At 49.1% G+C, this 12,196-nt stretch overlaps 6 protein-coding genes across 6 annotated transcripts; 2 read left to right on the forward strand and 4 right to left on the reverse strand.

Annotated features, from left to right (window-relative positions):
• Positions 1-116: 116 nt before the first annotated feature.
• On the reverse strand, positions 117-1,173 carry PHATRDRAFT_49578 (predicted protein; the record flags this gene model as incomplete). The annotated part of the gene is made up of 2 exons (XM_002184359.1): positions 117-307; positions 372-1,173. 2 exons carry the CDS (start codon positions 1,171-1,173, stop codon positions 117-119), a joined length of 993 nt encoding a protein of 330 aa, XP_002184395.1.
• A 1,033-nt stretch (positions 1,174-2,206) lies between these two features.
• Positions 2,207-3,093, reverse strand: PHATRDRAFT_49579 (predicted protein). The gene is made up of 2 exons (XM_002184360.1): positions 2,310-3,093; positions 2,207-2,239 (listed from the first exon to the last, which is right to left on the reverse strand). The coding sequence occupies exon 1, from the start codon at positions 2,995-2,997 to the stop codon at positions 2,341-2,343; it is 657 nt and encodes a 218-aa protein (XP_002184396.1). The 5' UTR covers positions 2,998-3,093; the 3' UTR covers positions 2,207-2,239; positions 2,310-2,340.
• A 197-nt stretch (positions 3,094-3,290) lies between these two features.
• On the reverse strand, positions 3,291-4,373 carry PHATRDRAFT_49580 (predicted protein). The gene has a single exon (XM_002184361.1). The coding sequence runs from the start codon at positions 4,362-4,364 to the stop codon at positions 3,621-3,623; it is 744 nt and encodes a 247-aa protein (XP_002184397.1). The 5' UTR covers positions 4,365-4,373; the 3' UTR covers positions 3,291-3,620.
• Positions 4,374-4,758: 385 nt separating this feature from the next.
• Positions 4,759-5,355, reverse strand: PHATRDRAFT_16157 (predicted protein; the record flags this gene model as incomplete). Its single annotated transcript, XM_002184362.1, has 2 exons — positions 4,759-4,842; positions 4,912-5,355. The coding sequence occupies 2 exons, from the start codon at positions 5,353-5,355 to the stop codon at positions 4,759-4,761; spliced, it is 528 nt and encodes a 175-aa protein (XP_002184398.1).
• Positions 5,356-7,262: 1,907 nt separating this feature from the next.
• On the forward strand, positions 7,263-8,030 carry PHATRDRAFT_40322 (predicted protein; the record flags this gene model as incomplete). Its single annotated transcript, XM_002184268.1, has 1 exon — positions 7,263-8,030. One exon carries the CDS (start codon positions 7,263-7,265, stop codon positions 8,028-8,030), a length of 768 nt encoding a protein of 255 aa, XP_002184304.1.
• An 80-nt stretch (positions 8,031-8,110) lies between these two features.
• Positions 8,111-10,998, forward strand: PHATRDRAFT_30461 (predicted protein). The gene is made up of 2 exons (XM_002184269.1): positions 8,111-8,751; positions 8,914-10,998. The coding sequence occupies exon 2, from the start codon at positions 9,492-9,494 to the stop codon at positions 10,881-10,883; it is 1,392 nt and encodes a 463-aa protein (XP_002184305.1). The 5' UTR covers positions 8,111-8,751; positions 8,914-9,491; the 3' UTR covers positions 10,884-10,998.
• The last annotated feature ends 1,198 nt before the right edge of the window (positions 10,999-12,196 follow it).

A 12,196-nucleotide genomic window follows, 5' to 3' on the forward strand; every position in this document is an offset into this window, starting at 1 on the left:
AGTTTCCAAAGAGCTATGTTTGAATTTTTATATTTGACTGTACAGCATTCCAATAGCATGCTGCTTCTTGTCTCAAACTGTACACAGAGAGTGTCGGGAGGAATACTGTTTGCTTCTCATGCCAGCACACAATCAGAAGGTAAAAAAGCGCCGATCTGGTCACCATTGATACCATTGCGTAGCATCATAGTCACTTCCGTCCGTAACTCCGACTCGGACGGCTCATCCATTGCCGGTGCCGAGACTGTTGCCGTGGAGCGCACCAATAGACACTCGAAATCAGGGTCCACAGTGGGAGGATCACAGTCTGCAGCAAGCGTGTGAGTGGTCGAACGCAATTTTCATTTTGGATTCGAGTCAGTTCCACGTACCAAAGGTCGTCAGCATGTCAATTACTACGTCTGCATTGTATCGACAGCTATCGGTTCCAGTGTCCATACTCAGTTGCAGGTCACGAAATCCCTCCTCGTCCAGCATACGGCGAAAGTCAGAGTCGAGATTTAAGTCGGACTTTGGCGCGGACGCCGAAGGCAACTTTCGTTGCCGCTTCGGCACGACTTGCTCACAGCCAAAGCTATCCCTTAAAAAGTTCTCAGAGCCGTTTTCCAAGCACACGATCACTTTCTCGTCGGAAATCAATACACTGTTGTATCGAATTGTGTATTCGAACGACACGGAAACTTCGGTGCGAATTTCGGACATGGCACCAACGCAAAGGAGCTGCTGCAGTTGCTCTGACTTTTGACCCGACTTTAATGAAACGAACGGATGATCGACGGCACATTCGGTATCAGCGGGACAGGCAGTTGCGTCGAAAACAGCTTTGAAACTTGGGCTCAAACTCGTAAAATTTCTCACGTCTACGTCGCCTCCAGACAGATCAAACAGAAACTTGACATATTCACGGTGCGACAGTTTGTCGTTTACAGCAACTTGCCTCAGAGTTTCAAGACAAAGCTGAATTTCGTTTTGACTATCGTTTTCTCCCGAAGTATTCTCTTTGCTTTGCAAATCTTGCTCTTCCAGTAGCCGGAGTGCCGCGTCGGTATTTTTTCTCGAAAGGCGGCGCATCCCTGTACTTTTTTGTTTCCGCAGACGGCGTACTCGGCTATCTTGCTCCCCCACAGCAAAGCAAAGTAAGCTGAAGCAGTAATAGAGGCGAAAACCTATCATACTATGGGCTAACAGAATTGTTTGATGCCGTTGTGCTTCAGGCTACAGAAACCGCTTTTGATTTCGCGGGTGCTGTCGCTTCCTTTTACTTTGTGGCAGGGAACAAGCGAAACATGTATCGTGCAAGATCCGAGTCGGCGTTTAAGTATTGCATATAATACTAATAGAGAGAAACCCAACGTTTGCTGAACGGATATTTGTTCCTAGATAGTTTGATTATAACGGCCTAAGCAAAACGATTGCGATAAAACAAGCTACATCTTGAAATATCTTGATAGACAATGGGCAATTCGCCTTAAAATTCCAGCATATGTACTCATTTACGGGATTTCGTATTGAGAAAATTTTCTTTTATGTGTTTCGACATCTCACGAGAACCCAAAATTTCTTGCCCTGGGGCCCGCATTTGGTATAAAAGCTAAGTAAATGCGTCACTTACATTACGTCGCGTATATTCGTTAACCATTCTATTAACCGTTTTGAAAGAGATATATGGCCAATTTTCGGCCATTCAACTCGCGAGACAAGCACTAGCTAAGCTGAAAGAGAGATTGATAGTTATTGGCCCAGGATTGTATGGAAGTCTATCACGGCTGCCGATAAATCTCAAGGAGATTTGGCTTGCTAGCTAGACTTTATAAGAGAGCCTCTATTCATGCGGAGTTGACGTCGACAGTAGTGAAGGACACGTATTTTTGGTGCTACGGTATTGGCATGAGAAAAGAGACTTTGGAGTCTTACTGTTAGCTTCCTAGAGTGTAACCAATTCTAAGTGATTCCATTCTATACCTAAAAACCCGCGTTACCTTGCCATTGAAATTCCCTGTACGGGGTTTTCGCGCATTCAGAGCTGTTGAGACTCGGAACGAATGTTCACACCAATACCAGGCGCGTTCGTATATCCTACCGCAATTCTTTTGGCCTCTTCCATCCAGAGATAACGAAAACAAAGGAAAAAATCCGAAAAGCAACTTGATTTTTTTCGTTTGTGCAGTAGCTGAAATCCTCATTTGTCGGGTCAACTCGTTCCTTCAAGACCCATGCGATAGGTTGCTCATTCGAATCCCTGCATCCAGCTTGTAAGTGAAGCAGGTGACTCTCTTTGTATAGTGACGGGGAATTCAAGATGTACTTACATTTATCATAATGGATTCAACAAGACAATAGCTATATACTTTTTGTCAGGGCTGCCGTTTCCGCCGGACCAATAGGACGTCGAGGACGGCGGCTTGCTCGTCTGCTAGACGTAGAACGACTCATCAAGTGCCTCCCGGGGCCAACATTGACATCTTCTTCATCTTCAAAGTCAAAGTCCTCGGAGCCGTCGTCGCTCCAGCGGCAGCTTGCTCCCAAATCGCGTCGCAGATACTCTCTATTCGCCGGTTCTTCTTCAGTAGCGTCACAGAACGAATCCTCGTCGCTGTCCCAACTCGTCGCAGAGTCGTGATGCGAAGAAAGAAGATCGGTGGGAGTCTTACTGTGAAAGGAATCATGCCAATCCTTATCTAAGTCGATCTTGGGTCGATGCGTAGACGGCGATCCGGCTAGGAAAATTGTCGTCGTGGAAGTGCGGTTGTTGAGGCTAAGTCGTCGTCGCTCGCGCGGCCCCCTTTCCAAGTCTTTGTCATCTTGACCGATATCAAACAGATACTCTCGAAACGTCTCCGGAGCAGCCAGACAAGAGTTGTCCAGAGAACTACGCCGCCTAGCGGGTCGTTGACCATGGTGAGACTGAGAATGTAGACTGGCGTCCAAGTCCTTGTCCAGTGCACCATTCGACCTTGACGCAGTAGAGGAGTTGGTGGCCCCCCTTGGACGATACATAATGTTCGGAATCTCGACTTAGAAGGAATATAGCTCACCAGTTTGATCAGTGGCTATTCGTTCAACAAATTCGGATTGCTGGATAGTGCTCCATGGTTGCTTTTGGAGATGTGCGCCGAGCTTTCCAACCTTGCCTTCCATATCTGGGTCATTCCGATAGCATCGCTCTGTGTGGATCTACTCGCGTTTCCTCCAGAGTATCAGAGTTGCAATTATGCCTGTGACTGTGACCCTGACATTATTTTAGTTTACAACAGTAAAATCGATTGCTCGCTTTTACTTTATAGCCAAATAAATTGTAAATTCAAATTTTAGTTTTTGTTTCAAAGTGGAAAGGCATGGCAACCGGCAATTTAAGGCCAACGTAAATGGTCCGTTTGAGCAAACTATGGACAACCTTCGTCTCACAGTCAATACATTCATTCCATGCATAAAGTCAATTGACGATCACGAGAATCATTGAAAAAGTTCTTGGGATCGGGTCGAATGAATTCTTGTGCCGGCAGCATGGTACGGCCATTTCCCCCTTTTGTATCATCGCGGATTAGGTGCCGTATACATTAAAGCGAGAACTTCTATGCACTTATAGATGATGCAATATTGCTTACGAAATGACGCGATCCCTAAAAGGCCTTGATTTCCGAAACGGCAACGTCGATGTCGCCAAGCGTAAAGTTCGGATTCATTTCACCATCGTATTCAAACTTGGAATAGATCAGTTGCAACCCGACCACGTTGTCCTTTTTGAACGTTGGCGAATTTGGAACCGTTCTGGCAAAGAGGGTTGGAACCAATTTATTGAAATTCACGCGAACGGCTTTACTGCCTCTGACATCCACACTGGCTGTCCAGACTATACCATTAAATTCTTTTGAGTCGCGAAGGCCGAATTTGAAACGCCTCTGTGTATCGTCCGATGTCAGCTTGATTTCAATGCCTTCGCAGGCACTCATGTCGAATAGGAATGACGGGGTGGATCGAATTCCAATAAATCCCCCATTGTTCGCATCCGTCACAGTTCCTTTCCAGCGCCCGAAGGAGAAGGTGGACGACGAAGCTCCTCCCATGACAACATCATCTAGTGGAGCCAGCGTGAAGTCATTTTCGCCATCACCCTTGGGATCCCAGAGCACTCTGCCGGGTTTTACCATACGCGTCGGAGTGCGAGTAGGAAAAATGCTGACGAATTTGGAAGATTGCGTCACAAAACGCACAAAGTCCCAAGGCCTGCGCTCCTTCGTAGCTTGCAGCACAGTGCTATCGGCGGCAGTAGCATATCGCTTTGCTAGAAATCGTCCCCGAAAGGCGGAGGCGGATTTATATTGCAAGAACAGACAACAGCACGCAAGTAGACTTTTCCGAAACATGATTTTTGTAAAAGCGTATCGTCAAAATGTGGCAGGTCGTAAGGAAAGCGCGGCGACCGCGACGACAGGAATGCGAACGAGGCCATTGCGATGTGCCAGGGGTGGGATTCAAGTAGGGTAAAACCATCTGTGACACGAGTCCGTCATGAACGCGTCCCGAAAGAGGTTCCGCGATCAAATTTGGTCGTGACCGCCGTGTGACGTCCGCAGCTGACATTCACATGACTGTGAATGCTTCCTATAATAATGCACGAGCTTCGGTAATGCAAAGAATGATCTCGCTCTAGTCTATTGAATGTGAGCTACGCATAATTAGTCGGAGGCATGCCCATCCTTGCAGTGCTGTTGGAAACTCCCAGTTTCAATTCTCTATGTGTGTTGTTTTGCGTACAGTTTAGGTCGCATCTTCTAACCAGTTATCGATCAGTCTCCGTGCCAACACTCCTTTTGGCGGAATCAAAACAGGCAAGGTCAAATTCTCTTGGACAACTTTCTCGGCAAACTCTTTTTTCATTGTGGGTCCTGCTATTTGGGCGGCAACTCGGACGTCTTCTTTGGAAAACCATAGGGCGTCCACCAATTCGTTATGATCAATATTCATCGGCTTGGTGTGATCCGCCGTGGCTCTGAAACCAATCATGGTGGATCGTGGAAACGGCCACGGCTGGGACGCCAAATATTTAACCGATTCCAGATCAACTTGTACACCAGTCTCTTCCCAGGCTTCTCGCAAAACAGCACGTTCGAATGTTTCTCCGGCCTCGACAAAGCCAGCCAAGGCAGTGTGTACTTTCGGCGGATGCCGATGAGATCGAGCTAGAAGCGCCTTGTTCCCGTCTCGACTAGTCACAAGCACAATGATACTGGGATCCTGACGAGGCCAGGACAGGGATTTACAAACACTGCACTGTAAGCACGAGCCGCCTTGCATTGGTGTTTGAGTGGCGCCACAATTAGAGCAGTAGTGGTGCGTTTTCTTCCACTGTGCCATGGCCGTTGCGTACAAAACCAACTCGTTCTGCTCCTCTGAAAGCAATGGAGCGTGTGTTCGCGTATTGTAAAACCGGGCAAACGTCGGAATCGTAAAGGTTTCATCCACATCTACGCCAAAGATTGGGATAGACTCCGGGTCCAGGCCCAAGAACGTTTTCTTCACGGTGGACGGAACGTCATGCAACAGAGCGAGTTCGGTGGGTGATGCAAGTAAGCAGTCTGTCGCATTTTTGAGAATGACATACTTGGCATCAGGACGTTGTTCCAGTTTGGCAATGGCTTCGTCATCCGAGCGTAAGCTCGTAGCTCGATCTAACCAAGCGTTTGCTTTGTTGGAAGGTTTCTCAATGGCTAGGTCAACTTTCCGGTATCCCTTAGCTACAATGCCAATGGTTTCCATAGCTAGGTCTGCCGCCGCATCGGCAAACAGTCGCATATTTTGTTCACGATTGGCGTGTGTGGAACGCACTACGGTTTGTGCCAATAGTTGGACGTCTCCCCGTTCGTCCTTTCCCGCAATGGCAATAACCGCAAAGCCTCGTTCCAATCCCTGTGGCCGAAAGGTTGGTCCTGCTGCTCCATCTTCGGCAATGGCGTAATCTGTATCGAGTTGTTGACAATACGCTTGTGCCACCGTGGAAGTCCAGTGGAGTTTCGATCGTACGTACGCATCCGCCTCGGACTCTTCCTCGACGGACACGGACTGCGGGGGTTGCAGCAACTTAGCGTGTAAGGCCGCATCATTCAAAAGTAGCCCTCGGGCACGTTGCGTATTATAGGCAACGGTTCCGCCGAAGAAGACACGCGAGGAGCCTTCGACGGCCATGAGACTTGCTTGTATCAGTCCTCCGCAGCAGGACTCGACGACCGTACACGTCTTTCCTTTCGCCTTCAAGCCCGCGACGAGCTGTTGGAACGCCCGAGACTGTACACCGCTCATTTGCCCGGAGACGAATACTTTTACTGTGACTTGTTCTCTGCCCTGACTACTGTGTACGACACATATAGGGATTGTCTCTCATCAATGTCAACATTGGCTGTTTCGCATTTGCTGGAGGCTAGAGATGGGGGAGGGTTTACAATTTCATGTCCATCGTCGCAGCGATGAATTGTCCGTACAAGTACAGAATCGGACATGTCAACGAACGGACTAAATGTGAAACTATCGTGACAGAAAGGGAAGGAATCCTCGTCTAGAGTACTTAGGATTTAGGAGGCGCGCATGCCTTCTTTCACGGCTGCACTGTCCTAATTCGTTAATTAGGGATCCACAGATGTGCGATTGGAGTGCCGTACACCGTCCTCCAGCGCGGGGGGGGGCTTGTCCGTGGTTGGACGTCGTGCGCTTCGGGGTGGCAATGCATTCTCTTTAAATCGATTCCTTAGCATCTCAATTTGGTAAGTTCGGACCTATTCCCAAAAATTGGCGACATCGCATATCGATTCAAAATTTTGTCACGATACAAGTTTACTATTGCGAACGGTCGCTGTTCCGTATGTGAAGTTTTTGGTTTCTGACTCGTGATCGATCTGATATTCCGCGGATCGGCTTCGAGTATTGCAAACGGCAAGGGTATACGTAAATAACCGTACTTCCGTGGATCCGCAAGGGGCTCCCAAACGGATGCGTGATTCATATATGGCTTAGATCTGCCGGCGGCGTCATTGTCCAAGGTTTGCCCCGGGGGGCTGTCCATGATTCACGCTCTACGGAGTTTCCGTGATTCCGAGACACAAGCAGTAAATGGTTGGTACCAATGCATGTTGGTTCAAAAAGTTTCGCCCAACGTCACACGCCCGCGCTTCGGGGTTCACTTCTCGAGGTTCACTTTTCCGCTTCCCACAAATTCCTGCACCGCAAACACGACAACGCACGATCCAAAATCTCGAGTCGACTCACTCACCATGACTTTCTCTGCCATTAGCAACAAATCTACCCCCTTGACTAACGGGACAGCTGCTCAGAGTCCCACGGTGGTTAGGAATACCGACAGTGATCAAGAGCGATCGCAACAATCCTCGACAATCTCTCCGGTCCCCGCCGATGAAGAAGTGACATCTCAGACGAGTCTATCCAACGCACCGTTTTTGGCTGACGAGGCTTTGGACTTCTCCGGTGTGCCTCTCAAGACAGCCAGCAAAAAGATGGTACGCTTCGACTGCGTGGCCAGCAGTGCCAACGATGATTGCGTTAGAAGAAATGGCTTGACGGGAGAACAAGATGACCAGGATCACATGGAGGAAGAATTGGAACATCAAGGCAACGACTCATCCCGTTCTCAAAATTGCAGTATTCCCAAGACAAAAAGCAAGCGCTCCTTGCAACAGGCCCAGGTTCTTCTGCAGAGAGTGTCTCGCGGCAGCATTGCCCGTCGCCGTAAGAGTCCACCACCCGCCAACATGACGGCCCTCGACTGTATCAAGCTTCAACTGGATCGGATGGAAGCAAAAATACAGAAATCGGCCGTGTTGGAACTCGCCTTGTTGAATCAATCCAAGACTATTCGTGAACAGCGGACGGCCTACCAGAGAAGGTACGAGAAAATGGCCCGGGACTATGGTGAACTCGTCCAAGCAGCGCATCCCGATCAGAAGCACGTGGTACAGCCTGGTATGCCGCACGAGTTACCGCCCACATTTCCCGGGAATCGCGCTACCATGAAGTCCACGTAATGGGGCTGGGAATCACATTGGTAGTTTATTTCGCTTTTTCCTCGCTTATGTAAAAATTGAAGTCTACGATTTGCAAAAAGTTTACCGTATTATATGCTACGCTTTTTCAGCGGCCAGGAAGGCTAGACTAACCAATCCAGGATCTCCTCGATGAAAAGCCTTAAAAGTTAACTTTTCCGTACTCTTAGCATCTCTTTACCTCGTTTGATTGCACCTGACCTGTTGTCACCGGGAGATTATCCATTGGCCTCCACATGCCTCGATAGGTATGCCGCTGAAACTCCCTTTTGAGCATATAGGACCTTGGGGGTAATGTGAGCGAGATCAAAGTCGATCTACTAGGCTTGTATGACCGAGTCGACTACGCTTATCAGCTTCAAAGCGAGGCAATACTGTCGAGACGAAAGATCAAAACACGTCACTCAATTTCGATATAAGGGATTCGATGACGTTTCTGCTATAGCCTGGGATCGCCCGCCCCCGTGCCGCTAATTCGAAAAACTCCTTGTATTGGGGTACCGCCAGGTTCCCGAGTGGGACCGTTATTGGAGCTTTTCGTGTGGTTTATATTACATTAGTTCGTTTTATTGTGACACCCGCGTGCACCCCGTGGGATGGAAACGCGTAGCTATGCGTGAGCGCGGTTTTTTTTTCGTATGGGTCTGGCTATCACTGTCGCCAGAGGACTAGGGAGGGAATTTGCACGGTAGCACCATGACTAATGGAAAGCACAACGTGGTCGTCAAGCTAGTAGAGGGTGGGAGCGTTGAACGACGGGTCGGGGCATAGAGTTTTCAAACTTTGGAATCAGTAAAAGTGCCTCACCGGTTGCTCCCCCAAGGAGTATCCCGATCTAGGAAGGCCTCAAAACGAGATCACTGCCTCGTCTAAGTAACGACTCGTGAAGAAGTGGTCCCTATGTCTCGATAGGTAGGCTTCCCGTTGATAGCCTGGAATTCGGATGGGCATGCAGTCTCGGTATTTCTTTTTGCGAAGTGTGGCATGGGGTGCCCTTTGACCATCTATACAGAAACCAGGTTGGTTCACGTTGGCGTTTGGCAGTTTTCGATTCCTTTCGATGGCAAGAATTTCTTTTTATCTCTGCAGTTATTGCGTATATATATTGAATTTTGCTGGACGGTGTCTGTTCGCTCGCCATCACCGAAAGGCGTCAATTGTAAGCATCCGCGTCAAACGTCACAGTCAGTAACTTTTTTCAAAAATGAAAAAGTCGGACCAATGTTTCCGGGTCTCTCGTTTTGGAACGGTTCAGCACGGGCGCCACCTCACAGTCAGCGCAGCATTGCTCCGAATTCCAGCGCGTTTTTACTCACTCTAACACGCTCATACAGCCACAAGGTAGTACGGAAGAGAGGACAGCCCCGTGGAATCGTCTCCTCATTCGTTGTCGTGTATAAAGGCTCGTAGAGTAGCAAGCACAGTTTTGCCATTGCCACTAGGATGACCTCCTCTAGCTCCAGCAACGGCGCGAGTACGCGGACGATGAAGAAGATCGGAACGCCGACGAAATCGACGGACCTGGACTGGTCCGGCGGTGAGGGTGTACTGCCAGGACGCGCAGCACTGGGTCCGATCTTTCTCATGAGTGTCACTCCCGTCTTCTCCATTGTCTTTTTTCACGTGTGCGCCAACATGAAGGGAAATTTCCTCGCCTTTGGACAGCAGTGTCTGCGGGACGGATTGGGCGCCACAATCACGGCCATTTGGCCCGATCCGTGGGACGCAGTCGCGTGGAAAATGATCCTTTCCTTCATGGCCTTTCAGCTTCTCCTCATGAAGGTGATTCCGGGAGATCGTTTCGAAGCGACACTCACGCCCAAAGGCAATCGTCCCGTCTACATCGCCAACGGAATGGCCTGCTACCTCACCACTCTCGCGGTACTCGTGTTGTTGGATCTCACCCAGGCCTTTAACCCCGCCACCATTTACGACAAATTCGGCAACATTTTGTCCTCCATGAATGTCTTTGCCTGGTGTTTTTGCTTGGGACTGCTTGTCAAGGGTCACGTCGCCCCATCGAGTTCCGATTCCGGTACCAACGGCTCCTGGATTACCGACTTTTACTGGGGCATGGAACTCTACCCGCGCGTGCTCGGTTGGGACGTCAAGATGTTCACCAATTGCCGCTGCGGAATGATGTTTTGGGCCGTTGCGATTGTTGCCTTTTGCTACAAAAACATGGAGTTGCACGGTGGACACTTGCAGTACGGCATGGCCGTTAGTGTGGCTCTACAACTCATTTACATTTTCAAGTTCTTTCACTGGGAAATGGGATACATGTGCTCCATGGACATTCAGCACGATCGGGCCGGTTACTATATTTGCTGGGGTTGTCTCGTCTGGGTTCCCGCCGTCTACACCTCACAGGCCTTTTACTTGACGGCACACGCACCGGAACTGTCCACACTCACGGCCCTCGCTATTTTCATCGCCGGCTTTGTCTGCGTCTGGAGCAACTACGACTCCGATCACCAGCGCTACATCTTCCGACAAACCAACGGGGATTGCCGTATCTGGGGACGCCAGCCGGACAAAATTGTGGCCAAATACGTCGCCAACGGCGTCGCGAAAGAATCTCTTCTACTGGTGGACGGGTGGTGGAAAATCTCGCGTCACTTTCACTACGTTCCGGAAATTCTGGCCAGCTTCTTTTGGTCCGTCTCGGCGTTGGATACAGGCTTGGTGGGACCCTACTTTTATGTCGTCTTCTTGACCATTCTGCTCACCGATCGGGCCTTTCGGGACGATGATCGCTGTCGCAAAAAGTACGGCAAGTACTGGACCGAGTACTGCGAAGTTGTGCCTTACAAGATTGTACCCGGTGTCGTCTGAGCGACAAGCACTTTACGGCGGACTGTACTATGGACGAATCTTTCGATGGAAAAACTTCCACGCTATAGAGAATAATAGCAACTGCTAATCCGTTTAAATGTTTCACGAAATGAACACTTGTTGCTTCAGTGGAGCGGGAAACGTGTGCATGGCGTCCGAACCTCTACTTTCTTCGGAATGCCGCGGCCGCTTGTCGTATCCTGGTGTGTTTGGAGGAATAAATACTCGGTGCCTCCGACTTAATGCCTTTGGGGCCGTTTCTTCTCGAGCCCCGACCGACGGTCGATCCCAGGGGAAAATCGTCGTAGGAATCGTACCGATCCTCCGTACCATACCATTCGTCGTCGTCGAAGTGGGATGAGGTGGCGCACACTGTCTGCTTTGCTACTGGTGATGATGTTGTCATTGTGCTTGGATTGTGTTTGGCACTTCGTCAGGTTTGATCTTCGAAAAAAAAACGATTGGTAAATTGTGAGGAATGGGGAAGAGGAAGAAACGGGCACGGAGTGTGAGCACGGCAGTCGTGGTCGATCCCGTACTTGGGCTCCACGACTGAGAAAAGAAAGGAAGTACTACCACCTGTTTAAGAATTTCTAACAAGTTACAGGTAACCCGGGATATTGTTTATTTCCTCCGTACAGACGTTTTCTTCCCTTATCGCGTGTATTGAGACGGTGGCTAAAAACGTTCGGAGAACATTACAAAGATGCACACGCCGACGTTTCAGCTTCTGAGCGCATCACTAGATTATCTATCTTTCAAATACTTCGGATGCAAAGGCACGTTGAATTCGAACGCTACCCAATTTTTTCTCTCAATCAACCTCCTTTTTCACTTCCACGCAGAAGCACGTTTTGAGTCATATGAAGGTCAGCAGTGTATCACATGCAGAACGCACATTTGGGGTATGGAAGCGAATGGTTTGCTTTGTCGGCACACCAATCGAAACAACTTCACAGATGTTGTAGTCTTGGATAGCACTTGGGAAATAGGACATCGCGCACTGTCAGGAGGTATGTTGCCTGGCAGCAGCGAAGAAAAGAAGATAGCAAATCATGTTCCTCCAGCCTGTCATTGCCGGATCATAGCTGTGCCTGGCTACCAGTATTCTGGCAACCCATCACGATGCAAGGGTCGCCATATCTAATTCTTGGACGATATTCCGTGAGGTTTTTTTTGTTATTTATCGCAACCTCGCTGATTGGAGGATGGTGTCGGGTTTGACATATTCTACTGACGTTTGCTCTGTTCCACGTCACATACCGCGTTCTCTTTCGGTCGGAGAGGGACCGAGCTATTCGGGTGTCAAATAA

This window comes from Phaeodactylum tricornutum, chromosome 23 (assembly GCF_000150955.2).
Source record: "Phaeodactylum tricornutum CCAP 1055/1 chromosome 23, whole genome shotgun sequence".
Classification (NCBI taxonomy): domain Eukaryota; phylum Bacillariophyta; class Bacillariophyceae; order Surirellales; family Neidiaceae; genus Phaeodactylum; species Phaeodactylum tricornutum.

Bases quoted from the DNA above. Each gene is read 5' to 3' on its own strand.
- PHATRDRAFT_30461 (XM_002184269.1), top strand. From the start codon at position 9,492: ATGACCTCCTCTAGCTCCAGCAACGGCGCGAGTACGCGGACGATGAAG.
- PHATRDRAFT_49579 (XM_002184360.1), bottom strand. From the start codon at position 2,997: ATGTATCGTCCAAGGGGGGCCACCAACTCCTCTACTGCGTCAAGGTCG.
- PHATRDRAFT_49580 (XM_002184361.1), bottom strand. From the start codon at position 4,364: ATGTTTCGGAAAAGTCTACTTGCGTGCTGTTGTCTGTTCTTGCAATAT.